Source organism: Pholcus phalangioides, unplaced genomic scaffold, assembly GCF_987345545.1.
Source record: "Pholcus phalangioides strain wild (caught in Gottingen) unplaced genomic scaffold, Ppha-v1.0 ptg000013l_1, whole genome shotgun sequence".
Lineage (NCBI taxonomy): Eukaryota > Metazoa > Arthropoda > Arachnida > Araneae > Pholcidae > Pholcus > Pholcus phalangioides.
Window position 1 is genome coordinate 12,929,374 of NW_028301606.1, and position 22,403 is coordinate 12,951,776.

At 33.0% G+C, this 22,403-nt stretch overlaps 1 protein-coding gene across 2 annotated transcripts in view; it reads left to right on the plus strand.

Moving 5' to 3' along the window:
• Positions 1-22,403, plus strand: part of ATPCL (ATP-citrate synthase) — a 44,093-nt gene that overhangs the window by 19,445 nt on the left and 2,245 nt on the right. For both annotated transcript variants that reach the window (XM_089240751.1, XM_089240750.1), the window contains exons 15-26: positions 212-380; positions 3,253-3,368; positions 3,951-4,055; positions 6,596-6,687; positions 8,381-8,485; positions 10,038-10,119; positions 11,217-11,455; positions 12,554-12,647; positions 14,439-14,744; positions 17,190-17,333; positions 17,690-17,803; positions 20,546-20,705. In XM_089240751.1, coding sequence (XP_089096877.1) covers positions 212-380; positions 3,253-3,368; positions 3,951-4,055; positions 6,596-6,687; positions 8,381-8,485; positions 10,038-10,119; positions 11,217-11,455; positions 12,554-12,647; positions 14,439-14,744; positions 17,190-17,333; positions 17,690-17,803; positions 20,546-20,705 — 1,726 coding nt within the window. The remainder of the gene's footprint in view (positions 1-211; positions 381-3,252; positions 3,369-3,950; positions 4,056-6,595; positions 6,688-8,380; positions 8,486-10,037; positions 10,120-11,216; positions 11,456-12,553; positions 12,648-14,438; positions 14,745-17,189; positions 17,334-17,689; positions 17,804-20,545; positions 20,706-22,403) is intronic.

Sequence of the window (22,403 nt, forward strand, 5' to 3'; positions counted from 1 at the left end):
GCATTTTCAATGGGAATTTTTATATCGAAAAGCAATATTTGAGGTTTTTGACAGTTTTTGACAAAGGTTTTTGACGGAGGGTTTTTAACGTGACAGTTTAAACTGCGGTTTAAACTGTCAAAAACTGCCATGTGTCAAAAACCTGCCAACCCTGGTTAAAAACATGTGTATAGCTGATTTTTTTACAATCATTTCAATTTTTCAATACCAGGGTACCAAGGCCATCATTTGGGGAATGCAAACAAGAGCTGTGCAAGGAATGCTTGACTTTGATTATGTTTGTTCACGGAAAGAGTGTTCTGTTGTTGCTATGGTCTATCCTTTCACTGGAGATCATAAGCAGAAGTTCTACTGGGGCCACAAAGAAATTCTGATTCCAGGTATTTCATTCAGTTGTACTCTTGCATTGAGTGTAGTTTGGTATAAAGGCTGTATGTATTAGTTTTTCTGGGAATTTTTTTTTTTAAATTTATATAAATTTCTAAAATTAATATAATTTATATAATAAAATATTTGTCATGTCATTCAGTCAATTTTCAAGTTTTTTCCCATGAGTTGATAAAACATTTTTATATATCCTGTTGTTTCTGTTTTGTTACTGTGCAGGGCTAAATCACGCCTCCATCAACTTTTATCATTCTGTTCTTGAGAAATCAAAAACACCCTTTCTCCAGTCATCAACATTCAGCGAATGAGAAACATTTCCCATAGACAATGTGTTAATACAAGTGTCTCACACTTTATGCGATTAACTGGTTCTGCAAAATCATTGTGAATGATGAAATCACGTAAATTGGGTTTAATTTAACATGGGTAAAGATGGGAGTTTTCTTCGGAAGGATTAAAAAAAAAGGTAATTTAACTCTTAGCAGCAAAATGAATTTCTATGAATGTTTCTGTTTGCGCTCGCATGCAATTGTGTTTACTGTGCGCTTGCGTAACCACAAATGATATACATTCGAATCCTGTTATAAAAATGAACTCCAAGAGACCGGAGAAATCACTTCACAACAAAATTTTGTTATAATGAAGGAATTCTAGGTTTTTGCATTGTTCCTAGGAAAACGTATCTGGGGGATTAGAAAAGTGTTCATTGAAACAAGATTTTGCTATAACTGTATTCGTTAAAATGGGATTCAACTGTATATATGGTCTTTAAATGCAAAGTGATGTCAATGCCTGTTTTCCTACATAACATAGTCATGACTTTCTCCCACGAGTAAAATTGTTATGTTAGTCTGATCATCGCCCTAGATGTGACGAGCGCGATTGTGACGAAAACATTTGCAAATTCAAATTTATTGATTTTGCTGTATGAGTGATTTAGTAGATAATTTTTAATCCTCAATAGATTATATTCCTTGCAAATATCTACAATGTCATCAGAATTTCAATCAAAGAAAATGGCCCAAAGTATTGAAATTGGCCAAAGAGTATTGCCAATCAAATCTTGAAAAAGGATGTCCATTAGTGAGCTCAGAGTTGGATTTGAGCATTTCATCTGCGTTAATTTCATATTAAGCGCCTTGAATCCAAACTATTTTGTTTTTTCTTTGTCATATCTTTGATTTTAATCGTAAAAGTGTGCTTGTGAATTAAATTTGAGGTGAAATTTCACATTTTATTTCTTATACAGTACTAACTTTTAGGGATGGAACAAAGTTATTTGGCCGAATATTAATTTTCTTAAAATTCGTCAAAATGATAAAATTTGTCATTTTTAATTGAAAATAAAATTCTTGGTAATTTTGAATGATTGATATTGAAGTAACTATTTTAATTTAATTTTAATTAATTATTTAAATAAATATTAAACTCTGGTAACCAAAAGATTTTTGATGCCATGATACTGACAATCAAATTTAATAATGGTGTATTTTAATATTAGTGATACTTCAGTAACGAAGACTTGTTCTGGAATTGCTTCATTAGCCGAACATGATTTCCCATAGGTTTCTATGGAAAATTGTTTGATTTGTTCCAGCTTCTGTGAAAAATTTAAAGATATAATTTTTTTAAAACATCAAGAGATGCTATAAAAAAAGACAAACTGATTAAAGGTTGAAATGAATAGCTTCAAAATTGTATAAATGAAAATATACAGGAAGATGAGAGATGCTGATCATCTTTTTATTTTCCAGCATGTAACACAACCAACACCAGCTTTAGTAGTCGTGTTGATACAACCTAATCGAGTTCATAAGTGTCCCCATCCATCCATTTGTGATTTGATCAGCTCATTTCTGAGTCTGATACATGCAGATGGAAAAAAAAGACTGTTCAGCTTGATGAGTCTTGCACTGAAAGGATGCATGCTCTGAAAACATAAGGTACCTTTTTTCTTTCAATGCATTTTCTATTTTGGCTGAACCTTTCATTTCATATGAAATGGTACAAAGAATTTCACAAAGAGAAGCCTATGTACATCTGAAAAAAGATTCCGAGGTGGGGACATAGTTAACCAGGCCTTGGTGACAATGATTCTGGTGATTGGTGCGGAAATTCAGCTCACGACGCGAATATTTTATGTTAGTGCATACATATTGAAAATGCTCGTTAGGTTACCTTAATCTGTATTTGTTAGCTGAAGCAGAAAAATCACGAAAAAATCATTAATAAGCCAAGCATTCGTTAGCCAAGGAATCGCTGTGCTTAGAGAATCAATTTATTTTTCCAACACTTGCTACAATTCTACATCTAATAAAGAAAATGTCAACCATTATTTACTCTCAAGTATTAATGCATCATAACACTTGACTTATTTTTCCTCTTTAGATGTTCTTAGCCCCTTTCAATAGCTCAGTACGTTTCTTCACTAGGTACATACTTCAGTTAGTGTTTTCAATTTGTGTAATTCATGCTCACTTCCACATCATTGCAGTAGGATTCTATATTTTCAGCTTCATGTTTTACTTCTCCTAGAAATTCACTCTGACATAACCTTTTGCATAGAAAGGGATAGGTATGCACGACACAATAAAATATAATCAGTAAATTGTTAATTTATAGGAAAGAATTCAAATTAATATAATTTTTTAAAATTAGTTTGTTGTGCTAAAATTTAGATATTCTGACGAATACCTAAGTAATATTTGGCTGAACCGAATATTCATCCCATCTCTACTAACTTTTTAAATATCGTTATGGTGAAATCACGTAAAGCAAGAAAATACCTGTATGTATAAATTGTACATTTGACGTACCAGAATTCTTCTATATATATATAGTATAAAGTCAGTTTTTCTCTTTTAGTTTATAAGAACATGTCAGATGCTATGAAAAAGCATAAAGATGCTGATGTCATGATAAGTTTTGCTTCATTACGATCTGCATATGAAAGCACAATGGAAACCATGACTTATCCGCAGGTCAGTCTGTTGAATATATTGATATTAAATGTTTCAAAAGAAAAGCAAAATTTTAAAAATAAATTGTATTGGTGATATTTAATTTTTTTGAGATTGCATTTATTAGCCGTATAATTTTAGGAATGATTTATGCAAAAAAAATTACAATGCAAAAAGTATACAATGCATATACAGTAGATCCCGCTTATTACGTTTTTCAAAAATTGTCAGAGAAAACATATGCAGGAAAACACTTATGCGGGAAATCTCAAGGAGTATCAGACAAGAGTAAAACGGAAAAATTTAGAGCAGACCTATATCCCTCAGTGGGTTGAGTACTTGCCGCAGAGAGCAACAGGCCTACAACGATATAATTATTCATTCATTACATTTCACTCTCTACGAGTTGAGAAAAAATTTGGTTTAAAAAATTGATTGCAGATGACAGCACTACACAGAAACAAACTTCACGGAAGGTTCACTATACGTACAACAACTGACATAACATGAAAATTCAAACATTAGCCATCTTTACTTCGTAATATGGAAAACAGATGCCAGTAGTTTGTAACACATATTTGATTCAAACATATTTTCTTCCAGATTAAAGTCATTGCAATAATTGCAGAAGGCATACCTGAAAATCTGACCCGGAAGATGATAAAAACTGCTAATGAGAAAAATGTTACTATTATTGGCCCTGCCACTGTAAGTTGATTTCTTGTTGCCCTTTTTAATTTATCATTTGGAATTGCTGATTTGTATTAGGAGTTATAGTTAACATTATCTCTGAATAATTAAATCCATGAAATGAGAAAATAGTACAAATTCTTTGTGGGTCTTGCATATTCTGTATTATTAATTGTTAATTATTTGAAAAGTAATTTGCATTAAGGGGATATAGATCCTATTAGGTCATCAGTGTTCAAGCAAAAGTCAGCAAGTCCAAAAAACACTTTGACGGACTACTATGGGTTGATTAGAATTTCTAATTTCTCTGGTATGAACAGTTATGGTTCACGAACCAGTTATCTGAACTTTATTAAACCTACTGTAGTAGTTGATAATTTGTAAAATAATTACTATTTTTCATAACGACTCAAATGTTTAAATTGACAATATCTAAATTGGATTAAGTGATTTCTGCTTGAACGCCAATAAGATGTTCATTCATTTAATTTCATTTAAATAGAAAGATTTTTCAACTCTACCTTCTGTGTAATAGTTCATAAAAATGATTTTTTTTGCATCAACATTTTTATTTTTTTATTTGGTAACGTGTATGAAAAAATATTTTTACATAAAAGTTTCTCATGATTCAAGCAGTTTGTTCTTACAAATTTTTGCCCCTTTTTTCAGTAATGTGCTGTAAATATGTTTGCGTTCTTTTCTCTTTATCAAATTGGTTCTAGATGTTAAAGAAATATGAAATTTTTATTTGTGAAATAAATTTTTTACCCCATCTGTAAATTTCTATCAAATTTTTAGAGTGAAATGTAATTAGAATATATTTTCTTATTTTTCAAATTAAATGGTTCAGATCAATGTAGTCCCAACTATAAATTTGAAACATTAAGTAGTTAATAGTTCACGTTAATGTCAGTGATTCTTGGGAAAGAAATTGGAAACAATTTAGTGATATTGACAGCCATAACTGGAAGATGAAAATACCTAAATTCTCCCATACCCAATTCAGGGAAAACGGGTAAATTTCCAGCATAACTCATTTTTCAGTCATTCATAAATTTCGAAAAAGCTGGTTGAATTGAATTTCTTATATATTTGATTATGATAACGTATATTTTATTAGACTTATAATTTTTTTTGTTGACTTGATTGTATTTTATATGGTCAGTTTGATAGTTCATAGTTCAGTTAACAAAATAAGAGAGTTTAATTAATAAAATATTTTTTACCTCTATAAATTGAATGGGCTGCATGATATATAGTGAAATGCCTATATAATGATGCTCAATGACTGGAGAAACGTATTGTTGTAGATGGAATATATATATAGTTGCTACCATGTTAAAACTCCGACATTGAAATTCTGATTTTTTTAGACATAATGGAACCTTTAAATGCATTATTCTCAAAAGTGACTTTTTGCATTTTCGTGGTTTTGGCATGGTGCCAAATATATATATCAACACTATGAAAAAGTACTTTGGGACCAGAGAGTAATGTTATAAAGGGTATCATTGTATAGGATTTTCACTGTATATTAACTTTTTGGTTTGAGTGTTGTGGCTGAAAAACAACTCTATCTGTTCAAATTTACTTTATTTGTAAATGCCTCCATTTCATGACTGGGCTACCATGAGTAAGTTGATTGTGCTTTGTATTTGTTTTTTTTATGTTTCATTGATGTATCTGAAGGAAAAAAAAAATCCAAACTGAGTTAGATGAATCAAGGAATATGTCATTTACATATTTGAAAGTTTTTATTTGATTTATAGGAGAAGGCAAAAAACTTTAAAAATTAATTTTGGATTTTTTTTTTAAAATTACACGCAGTGGAATCCTGTTATAACGAATTCCAAGAGGCCGGAGAAATCACTTCATTATAATTAAATTTCATTATAAAGGAATCCCAGGTTTTCGCATTATTCTTATGTAAACTTATCTGGGAGATTAGACAAGTGTTCATTAAAACAAGATTTTTGCTATAACTGTAATTTGTTAAAATGGGATTCAGCTGCATAACAAATTTATTAGAGCCGCTAGATTACAATGTTAGACATTGTTTCTTAACACAATTGCTTAAAATAAAGATTGATATTACTTGTTCAGAGCATCTATGACTAGAGAAAACACTTCTACCTTTTAATACATTATTTGTGTATACGTGCATGTGCTAAAATCAAAACGTTATCTTCCTCAATATAATTGAACGAATGCTGAAATTCTGAACCAATAAATTGAATCAGTGAGAAAAAGAATGGTACTAGTCTGAAATTCTCAACTCAAGACAATCAAGTTTTTTTCAAAACAGGTACTGTTCTTCCTCTCATTCAAATTTAAAACATGGCTGGAAGCAATGAAGGGAGGCTGGTATAGTACTGCTCTTACCCTTAATGATTACATCTACATTTATCATACCGATTCTTAAAAGAATTTGAACTTGTACTTTTCTGCTTCTCGCAGATTCAACTGTGCAAAAAGTTGATATTTTCTGGAAACTGGAAGTTACTATTGTAAAAGAGATATAATTTCATGGTTTTATTTAAAAATGATTTTCTTCTTAGGTTGGTGGTATTAAACCTGGCTGTTTCAAAATCGGTAATACTGGAGGCATGATGGACAATATTCTTGCTTCAAAATTGCATAGGCCTGGATGGTGAGTTTTTCAAATCCCCCTCCCCACTCAATTCTTGACCTCAAATTTGTTGTTTCAAGTTGTTTCAAAGTTCTATAAATATTTATTGAATCATTGTTGGGATAGTGTCTTAACCCTTAAAGCAGCATAGACAATATATGTCACCTAACTTGATGCCTTTTGTTTTGGCAATTACAAGTTATCTCACATCTTTAAAATCCTATTATTCTGACAATGAGTCCAGGTACTGTTAAGATTTTTTTTGTCAAACGCACTCTACACTTCCTCTCCAACCTTTCAGATCAACTGTCAGACAGACTGTGATAAGATGCTTGTCTTCAACTATGAAGGTTACCATCAGGGTCAGTGGGTTTGAATCTGGGGGGAAGAACATAGAAAACAAGCTCTTTATCTACTGTGCCTGGGGGCAACTACCGATAGATGGCACCTTCATTTCCCATCCAAATTCACTGTAAAGCCAGATTTGGCCCAGGCTCTGTTCCTTGGGGATATAGGTTTTTTTTTTTCAGTAAAGGTTTTTTCATTTTTTAACATTTTAGTTAGAGAAATGTTATTTTCTCAGCAAATTAGCATTATAGCATATTGAAGAGGCTTTCCCTATTAATGTCAATGGATTTTGAATAGAAAAGTTTGTTCTCTCTGTGGGGAAAACAAACTTTTTTCATTTGTTCATTTCAGCATTAATATCCAGAAAGTTTCTCCTTTCTTTGATGCACTGTAATTGTGTGTTGACCTTTTCTTTCTGACATTTGGTGATATGACTACAGTTGATCTGCAGTGAAGTAGTAGCATGCAAAGTCTTATCAAGGTTTGATGACAGAAAGAGTTCCCCCCCTTCTTCCGGGATAGTATAGGAATATATGTACAGTATAAATAATAGAAAAAGCCAGAGTGAACCTCTTTCTCAGTTTTTTAATCTCTGAGGTGGAGAGAGCATTATATTAGCTCCACAAAATCGAAAGAATATATATATTATTTTGAAAAAGGTGGCATTTTGCAGAGGGCTTAGTGGTTTTGACTATAGCAGTTATAATGTGTATTTGTGAAATTTTAAGAATCAGTTAAAGTGAAAACAAAAGTTCATAAAAAAAAAAAAATTTCCCTGATGCTATAGACAAGCCGTTCTCAATCTTTTTTGATTTGCGGGAGCCCTTTCTGGTATAATTTCTGTGGTAGTCTCGTAGGTCTATTTTTTATTTATAAATCAAAGTTAGTTTAATTTTTATTTAAATAAAAATAAATCGGTACAATTAATTTTTTTTTAATTTGCTGTTTTTTTTATTTTCCCTCAAGCTTTGCAGAGCACTGGTTGAGAACTGCTGCATTACAGACAATATAAAAATTTTGAAATAAAATTGAGATCTATTGCTAATTTTAAAGTATGAAATATCAATTTTTTTTTTTCTAGTAGAGAGATGACTTTCGAGAATTTTACTATAACAATTTTTTTATATGGGGGAAAAAGAATAATCAACTTGATTTAAAAACTATTTTGCCTGCCTAGTATATTAAGTACTTTTTCAAATGTGTTTGTTGCATGTGATGGGGGGGGGGGGGGGAGAGCAGAAAGCAGTGCAATGTAATTTTTTGTACGTCTGGAAAACATTTCCAGTTGCTGACAACATAGTACATTCAACCTTTATGCTGCTTTTTTTCTTTTGACAAATATTTCATTTTTTTAAATAAAATATAGTGTGGCGTACGTCTCAAGATCTGGTGGAATGTCAAATGAACTGAACAACATAATATCGAGAGCCACAAATGGTGTGTATGAAGGTGTTGCCATTGGTGGTGATAGGTGAGTTAAGGAAAATATTCTAATTTGTAATAAAATAGGTTTTCCTATATATTTTTGTAAAAAGAGTAAAGAAATAATGTCCTATACATGTACAATTGATTCCTGATTTTACTCTGTTCCTATCTCAACTGTCCCGCACTCTGCCACGAAGCTGGGCTGGAAGAGATCTCAGCAGCAGGATAAGTCCAGTAGCAAAGTTTTGTCATTCATTCATGCCTATCTCAACTCTAATTGGAAAAATTAAACTTCTGGTCCCATCTGATTTGTTAAACTGAGGTTTGACATTATTAAGATAAGCCTAAATAGAGCGATGAATACATTTAGTCTTGAAGATGAATAAGTCATTTGCAATAGATATTTATCTGATATGACTAAATATTTGTAGTTTTTATCCAGTTTTGATTTTTTTAATTCTAATCACCACTTGTGATTTTAAGAGAAGAATTTGAATGTGCTGATTATTGTAAAAATCAATTTTAGTCTGTGTGTATACAGTAAACCCTCGCTGCAACGATACTCGATATAATGACAAATCTCTACAGCAATATTTTTTTCAAGTCTTGTTTAGAAATGTCTATACACTAATGCTAAACTGCTGAGTCTCTATTTAATAATCCCACTATAACAATTTTTTTTCCCTTGGTCCACAGAGTATCATTATATCGAGGTCTCGTCTTATTTATAAACATTAACTTTCAATTTTATTATAAATTAGCAATAAAGTAAAACACTACAGTAAAACTTCACATTATGAATAACCCGGTTAATATGTTTTGTGAGACAAGCGAAAAGTATAAAGTGTTTTAATAGATTTTTACTTGAAAAATGAGAGAGTTCTCACAATGCGAGTAGCATGCATATGAAGGTCTCCTAGACAGCACTAGTCTATATAAGGCTTTGTTCGTTCACAATCTTATTTGTTTTCAAAAGTCTTATTGTATTTTGATTTCCTCTCAAGGAATGCAAAAATATCTTAATGAATTTGATGCGTCAGACTCAAGCATTTTTGGAGCACTTTTATTTTAATGGATTACCAAATTGAAAAATATATTGTATGCATATATAAATCAATTAACCCTTACAATAGGGCCCTTGTTTGATTCAGGCCCATTCATAAAGATGTTGCTGATTATGAGAGCGGCAGCATCCATAGCACAAGCCCATGAAAGAGTTTTATCCTCTTGTGTGTTATTGCAAGTAGGGATTTGAAAGTGAAACCCTTGCTCTTTTGTATCATTCTCGAAATACTCTAACCTGAGTAAAATTGAGATTTTGACTGAGTAAAACTACAGTAGTCTAAATTAAATAAATTCACATTTTTTCCTTTAAAAAGGATCACTGCTGGTGTGAGAGAGACTTGGGGAAATGAATTATTTGAGTTTCTATGGACGAATTTTATTCTATGTACAAGTGTTTTAAATTAAGAGCACGTTTATGGAATGAATCTTGCTTTTAAAAGGAAGTTCCACTGTATAGGTATTCTAATAAACTTTTTTATTGATATTTATTTTGATTCTGCAGGATAATGTGAAATAATTTTTTCTCATTTAAGATATCCTGGAACAACATTCATGGATCACTTATTGAGGTATCAAGCCGAACCTGATGTTAAAATGATGGTGTTGCTTGGAGAGGTGAGAAATTGTGAAATATCTTTGTATTCTTGAATTAGCTATGTTTCACCTTCCACCCTTTGAAGGGCAGACATTTTCCCAAAAACCCATAGAAAACAATGTAAATAGGTGTCATCACTATGGGGGACAACGGCGGAAAGGGTTAAAGAAAATGTTAATTAATCAGTGGAGTGTACATTTACATATCGGCATGAAATGTAAAGATTCAGTTACCAGGGTGTGTCCCCTTAACAGGGCGTGGTAGCCCGGTCGATAAGATGCTCGCCTAAAGTACCAAAGGATGTTTAGAGGTGTCGCGAGTTCGATACCCGGTTCATCCTTGTCAGAAAACTTTCCTAACACAGGGGTACAACAAAAAAAAAACGGCGATTTGACCGCAGCAAAAAATTGCTACCGCAGGGGGTCCCCCATCGAGGGGTTAGCGCGCCAACCTCTCTGAGTATAAAAACAAGCCTGCCGTTCGGAATCGGCAATAAATTGTAGGGCCCAGTCTAATTAGCCCTCGTGTGCAGAAAATGACCGTGGTGCGACAAAAATGATCAAAAGTGCCCCCTTAAATTGTTTTGATGATTATGTGTTTTTTTTTTCTCTTCTCAAAACCACAATTTTGTGTGCTGTGTAAATTTCTATAACCTAATTTGAACTAAGATTGTAATTAACATAAAAAAATATAACTTGTTCTTTCTAAAACAGTGGTGTCTAACCTTTTGTGGGTTTTTCTGCATCACATTAGAAGAAAAACTATTTTGAGCTGCACTCAAAACGCAAACAATAGTTGATAGCACTTTGAAGCCAAATTTACTATTCTAATTGGTATTTTGTTCCTTATAGTCTACAAAAAACAAGTTTTGAAAAATATTCAATGTTAGTTTGAGCCTGGTTGCTTGCACAAAAATTCTGGGTTGGATATCCTTGTTCTTAGATATATCCTGTAATGTGTGTATTCAGCATAAGAAAAATATTTTTCAAAAATTTAAATTTAATGTTAATATTTAATCTTAAATTTCTGTTTCACAGATTGTACATATTCATATTATAATTTTTCAATGAAACAGGAAAATCGTTTAATTATTTTTTAAAAATTAACGTTTGTTTAGGTTGGTGGCGTTGAAGAATACGAAGTGTGTAAGGCATTGAAAGATGGCAGAATAACTAAGCCTCTGGTTGCGTGGTGCATTGGAACTTGTGCTAAAATGTTCACGTCAGAAGTCCAGTTCGGCCATGCTGGTGCATGTGCTAATAGTGATGCAGAGACAGCTACTGCAAAGAATAAAGCTTTGGCAGATGCTGGAGCTTACGTTCCTGACACTTTTGATAACCTTGGGAAAACAATACAGTATGAGCATATTTTCATTTATTTAACAAATTAAGCTTGTTTTTTTGGAATTAATGTGGCATGATTATTCTTGTAATTAGGTTTTAACCATTTTTGAGCGTGCATTGAAATTCAAATTTTCATTACATTTGCATTGAATTTTCCATTTTTTGATATTCTATCTCTCTGCTCCCTCGCCTATGTCACTAATACACTATACTTTTTTGGTGGGGGGGGGGGAAGAGAATGAGACAGTTCCTTCTTTGTCTGCTCCCCCCCACTCATCTATATCTGTCTGCCTATAATGTATATTGGCCTTTTTCTAGTCGGGGGGGGGGGGCACGAATACAAAGATACAAAGATCACAACAAGCAACGAGGTGGCTGAAAAAAGATGCCCATAGGAATATGGATGTGTATTACCAAAATACAGCAACCTAATATTAAAGCATATATCATGAAAGTAAAAATTAATAATTAATACTTCATAATACACTGCCCATACAAAAGATTATGGCTGTCTTAAGTATGGATAGCTTCTCGATTTATCCCACTATATTTATCATACTTTTTAAACGTGTCAATTCTGTTACAATTCCCAACCTCCGGAGGTATGCTATTTTATTTATTAGCTACCCTATTAGAGGGAAACTATCTTCGATACCACCACCTGGAATTGTCCCTTACCAATCGATACCAGTGTTCTCTTGTAAAAGCAGTCGATTGACGGTGTACTAATAATTCATGGTCCATCCTATCCATCCCACCTCATTCCTCCAATGTAAACATATTCAAAAAATCAAGTCTTCATAGCTCAAGCCTTGTGTGTCAAGCAGGCATAGCTGTTCTCTGCACTCCCCTCAATCAAGTCGATTGATTGTATTATTAATTTTATTGTCAATATTGCAATGATTGACCTCAGGCAAAAACAAGTTGCGATTGCTTTGAATTTCATTTGAGCTTGTTTCATCATATGCTTTCATCTGTTTCTTGTCAGTCATTCAGTTCACCTGGTCCTCCTTTTGAGAAAAGCAATTTCAATTATATGCACATGAATTTATCATTTAATATGATATCATTGTCTTATGTGTAGTAATTATTATAAAAAAATTTCATAAAGGGGTGCATATGAAGATCTCGTGGAACAAGGCGAGGTGATCCCTCAACCAGAAATACCACCTCCAGCAGTGCCAATGGACTATAGCTGGGCTAGAGTGAGTCAATGTTTTACTTTTTTGAACTCTGGAATGGGATTTTGTTATTTTATGTATTTATTTTAGATCAGAGTTCGTTAGAATGTGGGTTGGTGGTCGGCAAGCAGATATTGAAACTCTAATTAAAAATTATTCAATTAAATACCAATAAATTAGTAATATATTCATAGTTTCAAATGAAAAAAATTGGACCCACAAACTAAGTTGAAATGCTGCCTGAGGTGATTAAAGTCATTGAATTAATTTCAGGTTATAAATTTTTTGGAATAGAAAAAAAAAAGCATACAATAAACATACACAGCTTTTTCCCAATTCAACGAATCAGATAAAACCAACATTTTCATTTGTGAAATCAAGGAAAATCATTATACAGTCGATGCTCGTTATAACGATCCTCCTATTATAATGACTGTTTCAACAGGTCCCAATTTTTTCATATTTCTGTCATGTTATTTTTTATCCAATGTAACGACTGGTAAATATAATTTAATCCATTATAACGACCATAACTCAACTCAGCTCCCATTTATTAAAAAAAAATTTTTTTTGCAAAGAATAAAGACAATATCCGTTGCTGAGTTTGCTTGACTTAGACCTTTGATGCGTGGAGAAGGAAAAATAAAGCGTTGTCACTTCTACAGAAAACCCTGTAGTTAAGTGGTGCCCTCACTGGAAACAAGGCGACTGTTTTCATAGCAAGGCAGACTGCTCTCATGCGAGTCGACTGTATGATGTTGATATTCTCCTTTCTTGCTTACCATTCTGTTTTTTTTTTCTCACATTCCCACTTCCCACTTGATTGAGAAATTAAGTAAAATTTCGAAAAATCAATGGTAAAATATGCAGGTAACTGAACCTGTTTTCATTCTGGGAATTATTTAACATGGCTGTCGTAAATAAACAAAGCTCTCTATCGTTACCTTATTCCCACGCATTAGCCAGCTTACAAGGAAACATCAAGGAAGAGCATGCTGGAAAATTCAAATCACACATTCTGGATAATTCTTAAATATATTCATTATAGAAATCCATTGAATTGGCTGAATGTATACAGTGCTCCTGAAAAAATCTTGCTTTTCCTGGCAAGCCGGGAACTAACAAAAACCCAAAATGTAAAAATCTGGTGTCCCTCAAGTTTGACGACATGTCGGCTAATGTGGGGAGATGTCAAATTGAAAGTTTTGTTGGAAGTTGACTAGAAATTGATGTCAAAAACCACAATAGCAGAATCATTGACCATTCCAAATAGTACTTTATTCACAGTAATGAAAAGCTGTGATGCAATTTAGGGGTTTCCTTCTCATAGTCAATCACAAGAAGGGAAATTCCAATAGTAGGAAAAAGCGATTTTTTTCTGATTCTCTTGAAAACGCTTGATATAACGTCTGTTTTCCATGAAATAAAGGGGGTCGTTATAATGAGCATTGACTGTATCAGGTTGAGATTTACATAAATACACATACAGGGACTTCTAAGAAAATGTTAAAAATTCATTTCATAATATTGTACAATTGCTAGTTAATGGTAACTATATAAAAATGTTAATAAAATGTTATAAAATGTGAAATATATATAGTATTAAGATATTATTTCTGCTGGGAAATTATAAGTGTGAAACTCTGAGTAGTCATTGTTTATTTTATCTAAAATTAAACCTTTGACCATTCTTGGCGAGTAAAGATGGTAAATGAGATCAACAAACACTGTACTTAGAAGACATTAATAATTGTTGGTATTATTGCTCTGCTCCTTTGTTCTTTGACATTTCTTTCTTCCCCCCCCCCCCTTCAGGAACTTGGCTTGATCCGTAAGCCAGCGTCATTTATGACTAGTATATGTGATGAGCGTGGTCAAGAACTGCTTTATGCTGGAACTCCGATTACAACTGTCATAAAAGATAATATGGGTATCGGTGGAGTTCTAGGCCTCTTGTGGTTCCAACGTAGACTTCCTGGTTATGCCGGCAAGTTCCTCGAAATGGTGCTGATGGTAACTGCTGACCATGGCCCAGCTGTATCTGGTGCGCACAATACCATTGTTTGTGCAAGAGCTGGGAAAGATCTGGTTTCTTCATTAGTTTCTGGTCTTCTGACAATTGTGAGTGGTTTAAAATAATGTTCAAAAACCTAAAAATTTAAAATCTAGTTTTTATTTAAATATAAATCAAATTACATATTTTTCCTTACTCTTGGAATGTTTTATACTTGCATAAAAGTACTTAGTTTGTGTCAAGCTCTGAAAATTACTATTCCATGATATTGCATCAGGTTTTTACCTAATGATCTGTGAAATACAGTAGACTCCCCAATTCAGCACACATCAGAGTAGGGTGTGTCGGATTACTGAAATGCTGTATTAATGGAAGTTAGTTGAAAAAACCCATTTGAATAACAAAATTCTGCATACAGGCATGCACCAACATGTTTTTACTCTTTGTTTGAAGAAAACCTGTTTAAAAATTCTGGATTACTGCATGCCCGGATTATCAGGAGTCTACTGTATATACATAGTTTGATTATGTTAACTACATACTGCATTAGAAATAAATATTGAATTTAAATATATTTACAGTAGAACCTTGATTAACAAACAAACTATTTATAGTACTACAGATAGAACTATATGTTCTATCAAACAAATTCAGACCAAGATTTGCTGATCTTGTAATCATTATTTTCCAAGATTGCAGCGATGTAAGTTTCAGTGACAGAAGAGAGTTGTACTAAAGGGGGTGGGGAGTAGTGGCAATTAACCGCTGAATCGTTATCATTGTGAATTTTAGCTTAGCAGGTTGCTAAATTACTTATTAATGATTTGCAATTACAGGGAAAAGTTTTTCCCCCCCTTCAAAGGTATATTTCCAACTGTTTGTAAATTTTAAGGGTTAAATGACTCTAAAATGACAAATTAAGAGAATTGCCTTGGAATCGGTATGAAAAAATCATGATTTTAAAAAAAAAATATTTTTTTAGTTACATCAGATTTTTTGTAATTTCAATTGACTGCGTAGTAATTAAAACAAATCTTGTGAATCATTAAAGATGCATATTTTCATATCACCTACTGGCTTTTTTCACCTAATCTCTCAAATTTACCTCTGCATTAATGAATAAACTATGTAATGTAACAAGAAAGGTTGTTAAGCTCAAATTAACTTAATGGATTAATATTTTTCTTGTAGAGAAAATTGCTCTTATTCATAAGGGTTCTCCCCCCGTTAAAGTGAGTGCCTGGTGGCAACTCAGTATCACATATATAGTGCAAGTTTCTCAATTCACTCGATGTACAACCAAAGGGTCATTCAGCATCAACTAAATAAGCAAATTCTATTGACAAGATTGTTTCTTGTGCAATTTATGGATCTATTTATTACGATATGTTTCCAAGTTGTATGATGTGGCTTAATAACTTATACATTTTTATTCTTTCACAGATTTAATTAGTTTTGGTAAAAAACGAGCAAACTCAGAATTTTAATACAAAAAGTAAAGGAATCGAGAGCTTAATATTGATGGGGGTACAATATTCTATTAGTTTGAATCAGCAATTAGGGCATCGAATTCAAGTCTTTGTATAAAAAATTAGTTTTTTTAATCAGGGGAACCCTAGTGTCACATTGTAATGCATTGAAAATACTTGGTGCAGTTATATCTAAGTTTAGCTCCCTATATTTCTCTGCAATTTTCTCCATGCGTAAAATCTAGAAATAGAACAGCTTTCTTTACTGTATCTAGGGATTAGTTTTAAGTCTATTTACCCCAGAGAGAGATATCTATATTTCTTTCAAACTACCACATATATCAATAGCATGCCTACTATACCAGGTTAGTTTTACTTCAGTATCATTAAAGTTATGTAAACATAAAACAAAATTTGAATTTTGTGATTTAAATCAATGATGTAAAAAAAAGTGGTTTTATTTGGCAAACCCTGCTTGGAATATGATATGTGGGGAGGCAAAACAGATGTCAGACTGAAAACAACAAGCAACAATTGGTTTCATTTTGTGATCGGCTAAAAAAACCTCAAAGAGTACATTACAGTAAAGACACATTCTGTGAGCTGATGCAGCAGGTTTTGGTTGGCTCAGACAGCATTCTACCCAAGTTTCTATGGTTGCTTCTATTTTGCAGGAAGAGCTGTTCTTATGCTTCCTTTTATGCTATGGAGAAAAGCTACCATAAAAAAATCTGCATGTTTTTTGTTTTTATTCAATAACATGAAACATTCTCTGGGAATGTTTTATTTGCCATTAGCCAAGGTTTTTAATATCTGAGGCAACTTTATACTTACTCCACCCAGTTAATCAAGGTTCTTTTGTATTTGAAATTTAGGTTTTTCAATTTATGTGTATTCAAAGGCAAGTTACTGTAATTTTTTTCATTAAATCTGTCTTAGAAATTAATCTGTAACAATTAAAAATTTTATTGAGATGTTCTGAATATGCAAGTTTCTACCAGATTTCTCATACAGATTTATGCAGATGATTCATTGGAGTATGCACATTGTTTTGATTTTATAAATTTATTTTTATTCATTCAGGGAGACCGATTTGGAGGTGCACTTGATGGTGCAGCCCGTCAGTACAGTGAAGCTTATGATAGTGGCATGATACCTATGGAGTTTGTGAATTCCATGCGCAGGAAGGGACAGCTTATCATGGGGATTGGTCACCGAGTGAAATCTGTATGTACCAATGTTTTAAATTTTGTATTGAAATTATTCAAAGCTCTCAACAATTTTTAATTACAATGGAATCTTGTTAAGATGAACTTGATTAATATAAATTAAAAAATTTCACATTAGGCATAAACAAATCCTACGTCGGTGAATAGAAAACTAATTGTAGGAAATATTTTTGGCATTTCTTTGAATTTGTCTTAGCAAGGATAGGCAGTATTTTCAATCGATAAAAATTATTTGATGTGCAAGAAAACAAACTTTTTTTTGTTCGTTTGTAGTTATATCACTGTTTTTGAAATATGAATTGAGATACCATGAATTTATTCAATTTTTATTGTAATCTGTTTTTGCTTTTTTAGATAAATAATCCTGACATGCGTGTGGAGATACTGAAAAATTATGTGAAAGATAATTTCCCAGCAACACCTGTCCTCGATTATGCAATAGCTGTGGAAAAAATTACCACATCTAAGGTAACATATTCTTTATTCAATCATTTGATTTGATTCTTGAACTTATTGTGTGGATGTTGGAAAAAATTTTTTTTTGACATTTTCATTGGTTGAGGTTTTCTAGAATTCTTAGTTTTTATTAGTTTCACACCCAGGGCCGTTTTAATATCAGAGCTTTCTGGACAAAGTAATTCACTGGGACCCATTTTACAAGTGTGCCACTGTTAATGCCGATTGCAATTCTAGGTTATTGTGGGGGAAGGAGGGACTGTGCCATGCACATGCATTAACACTAGAATGATTGAAATTTCTAACTACCTAAAATGACAGAAGTAGTCATTTTGACCACATTAGAAAAGATTCAACATAAATTATTTTTTGTCACCATTCCCCCCCCCCCCCGAAACTGCATATATTCAAATTTATTCATTATACTTTTGTGATAAACATTTTTTCATTCACCATTGTTTCGGAATTTGGGACAAATTGACTGGGAGTATAATAAACGCAAGTGTTGTGTTTTGTTACCTCAGTATGGGGGTTTTGATCGCAATTCTTACAGCTCTTGTAATTCCTTGCTTAATTTCCACTTGATAGTGTACTGGCAATATTTGAAGTAAAAGTTGAAAAATTTGTCAAGAGATTGATGGGCCGAATGAAAAATGTGAATTACAGCAAAATACTAAGCAATGCAAAGTGCATAGGTGAGAGTTTTTTTGATGTTCGCATCATGCACTGAATGAATTCATTTTGTCAAAAAGATCAATGGCAATCAGTGGGTCTATAATATTTCATTATTTCTGGCAGTCATCTGTGCATGGTATGAAGAGTTGGATTTTCTCTGCTTACCAACTGTAGATAGTGAGTCCCCAAAGCAGAATATGCTGAAATTGGTGACATATGTAGCAGAACAATCTGGAAGAATTTCAAAAAGTGTAAAAAACACTATTACAGGAATTTTACTGCTGGGCATTTCCAGTCAGCCAAGGGCTCATTGCAGAACAAAGCAAAACATTCTGCTTCAGGGAGTGAGAATGATTTAGCCATTCGCCACAAAACTTCAATGAGATCAGCTCATTATTGTTATAATTCGGGGAAGTTCTGTTATTTGGTAACAACGATAAATATTCCATCACTCTGAGGGATTCCAAATCAATGCAAATAAATTCTGAATTGCGCTATTTCTCCAAATATGAGATCTCGTATGGTTTTAAAAATCAGCAACAGACATGCAAGGATTTCAGTGCAATTTTTTTCTAGAGTTTTTGCCATGTACTGAATGAAAAAGAAACATGATTTCTGACATGACAATCATTTACATTGTCAATCATTTTTGATGTTCTCAGCAGTTGAAGATTTAGTCAATGATTAAAAAAAAAGATGTCAGTAGCTCGAGAATGAGTTAATGTATTGTTTGTTTGCTCAGTTCAAAGTATGATATGTGGTATAATTATGGCTCCCCACATCCTGCAACAAGGCGCCTGGGCTGGGACCTTTGGTGGTGTCCTATGCCCCTCTATAGTAAAATTATAAAGTGAAAAAACAAAAATGATAATCATCCCAGTTTCCTGGTTGGAGCCATGTCAGCCCTGTCCTTTTTAGGAGCCAAGGGTAAAATTGTGAGAAATGATCTATCTTTGTGCAACATTGCTCTAGCAAATGCAATGCAGTAAAAGCGTCAAGATTCATAAAAACGCTAAATAAATTGAATGATGTTCGATGCTGAGATTCTTCAAAAGTGTACTTTTTAAATGGGTACAAAATGGGCACTAGAAAAAAGGGAAACACTATGATAGAACATCTGTTCTTCCAGTATTTATGTTTGCGTAAGAAAAATTTCCATTTCAGAAAGTTCTTTAACCATGTTAGTGCAATCTCTATAGCTGTCAAAATGGAAGCTACTGTCGTTTTAGGTAGAACTTCATTTATCTCTAAACCAAGAAATGTAGAAAGTTTGTATTTCAGGAGTTTAAATACCTCAACAAGGTCAGAAAAGTCATGAAATTTCAATAACCTGAGATGAATCATTTAGTTATAATAGAATGTCAAAGTAGCTTTGTGGTCAAAATGACCGTATCCGTTATTCTAGCATTTAAAGTGATCCTGATGAGATAGTCTGAAAAAAGGGAATCGAATAAAATACTGATTACACTGCTGACCACTGATTTTATTCTCAAAGATTTTTCAGTGATTTTAGGGTGCTTAATCTGGCATTGGTCTTGTCCGATCGGCTCTAGTTTTTCGAAATAGTGAAAATTTCATTTGTAATACAGCAGCAAACACATCACATTCAAAGTGTGTAATCGTAAATCAATAAATAAAGATTACTAATGTCTGATCATGATATAAATATAATATATTGAATAAAATTGGAAAATAAATTGAAAGCAAAAGTTTGACTTAAAAATTAATGGCTACAGACTATATATTAAAATGTCGGGAGTATGCATTATCTTAAACTAGAGCCAATCCAGCAAAACCAACACCAGTTTTAAAATCAGCAGGCCCAATATACCCTAAAACTGTTGAAACTTCATTGCGAACATGAAAGAGAAAGAAACGTGAGCTGTTTAATAATTATTAAAACTGAGTAATTATTAAGCAGCTGAGATTTGCCATTTTAATTTAAACTTTGTTATAATTAACTTGATTATTTTGCTGATTCTACATTCGATCTTTCTTTGGGTCATATTGCTTAACTCTTTTTTTTTTTTTTTTTTTTTGTTGGTGTGACATTTAAAAAAAAGTACTCGCTTATTTCAGAAACCAAATCTCATTCTGAATGTCGATGGAGTTATTGGTGCTGCAGTTGTTGATTTACTCAGGCATAGTGGTTGCTTCACTCAAGAAGAGGCATCTGAATATATAGATATAGGTGCACTGAATGGTCTGTTTGTGCTGGGAAGGACCGTTGGATTCATTGGTAAGTTTGCTTCTAGTTCTGTATCGTGAAGTGTGCTCCGTGCTTGATTTTTAGCATGTGGGGTAGTCATTTGATTTAATGGAATCAAAGCATTCCTATCAGGTGTTAGATTTTATTTCTGCTACAAATCTGTATTAAAGCTTTCCCACCGCCAAAAATATATAATAACCTCCTCCCCTATATGTGGGGGCAAAAAATTCAGTACCATAAAATTTCTAGTGCTTGAGGGTGACTTTCTTCGAAACCAAGCATAATTCAGGTATAGCGCCATCTTTTATCGCCATAAATTTATTACCTAGTGAGTAGTGCCGGAAGTGTAAGTACCTAATAATCTGAATGCATATCTAGTGTTGTCTGATTTTCTAGTGCTGCCATCTATGTTTCAGAAGTGAAGTGTAATGATTGAATTACATTTGTACTGTTTGTAGGTATGTTGCTCTCTGTGGAGAGACTTTTTAAAGGAGAGATTGGCTCTTATTCGTGCCTCGAAATTGGGAACTGCAAAAAACCAACTTCAGCCGACCGCCACTGTGGCGATGGGGTTTGAACCCAGGACCTCGTGATGCAAGTCTGTCACTATGACCACTTGTCTACCTGAAGGTGACACTGGTACAATAGAACCCTAATGACTGGAATAACAGTTCCAGAGTCATCTCAGTTAACTCTAAGCAGCAAAGCAGAAATAACCAAACCTTTTCAAAATGTCTTTTTTTTTTTAAATAAAGTTGGCCTTCTGATTTTTAGTAGGTGCAAACCAAGGAGTATAGAGAAATGTTTTATTAATAAATCAACTTAAAGAAGGCAAAATCTTGACAATGTCCCTTAAAGGGTTAATAGGAACACTTTCTATTTTGTGAGGAATAAGTGTCTGCCTGACCAGATAAATTTATTTTGAACAAATTTAATCACAATGCATTATCATAATGGTGAGAATTATGGTTGAATCAGTAGATTGGCTAATTGTCTCGCTTGTCATAACCCGTGAAAAAGGTGTAACTAGTAGAGGCTTGATTAATCGAGGTTCCACTGTATTTTTTTAATTTGACAGTTTTATTTATGAATCACTGGAGTTATTGTTTTCTCAATTTTTCAAGATCTGGTATATTATGCTTTTTATAAAATGCCTGAAATTTTTTCAAGTTTAAAATCAGTTCTAGAACTTTTTCTTTAATATATAAATTAATTCTTCGCCTGTGATATTCTAACATAATAAAATCAGTGTTGTTCAGTCACATGATATGTTCTGAAAAGACAAACAGGGGTGGGAACTCTGCGCCAATTGCGCCGCACTGCACCAAAATTAACATCTTGTGCCATCCTGCTCCGATAGGGTATTTTCATATTTTTCTGTGCCAAATAGCGAATTTTGCTTCAGTATGCCCAGAATTTCGGGAAGGACGTTAAAAAATTTTTGTTCCTGCTTGTCGCGAAACAATTCTTTCTGAAAAGAGCGTGTTTTATTCCACTGTACTTCAACTATCTCCGTATTTAAACTAAACACTCTTTAATAATAAATATCTTCACAACATCCAGTCTTCCGTATATCTTGTATTAACAAGTGGAGAGCTACATTCATGCCATATATATAGCCATCTGGTGGCTCGTCGTCCATGAGCTATTAGCTGATTGGTTCACCGTCCATTGCACGGTTCCGTTCGGCACATATACGCTCTAGCGAAGAAATCTTACTTATTCGCT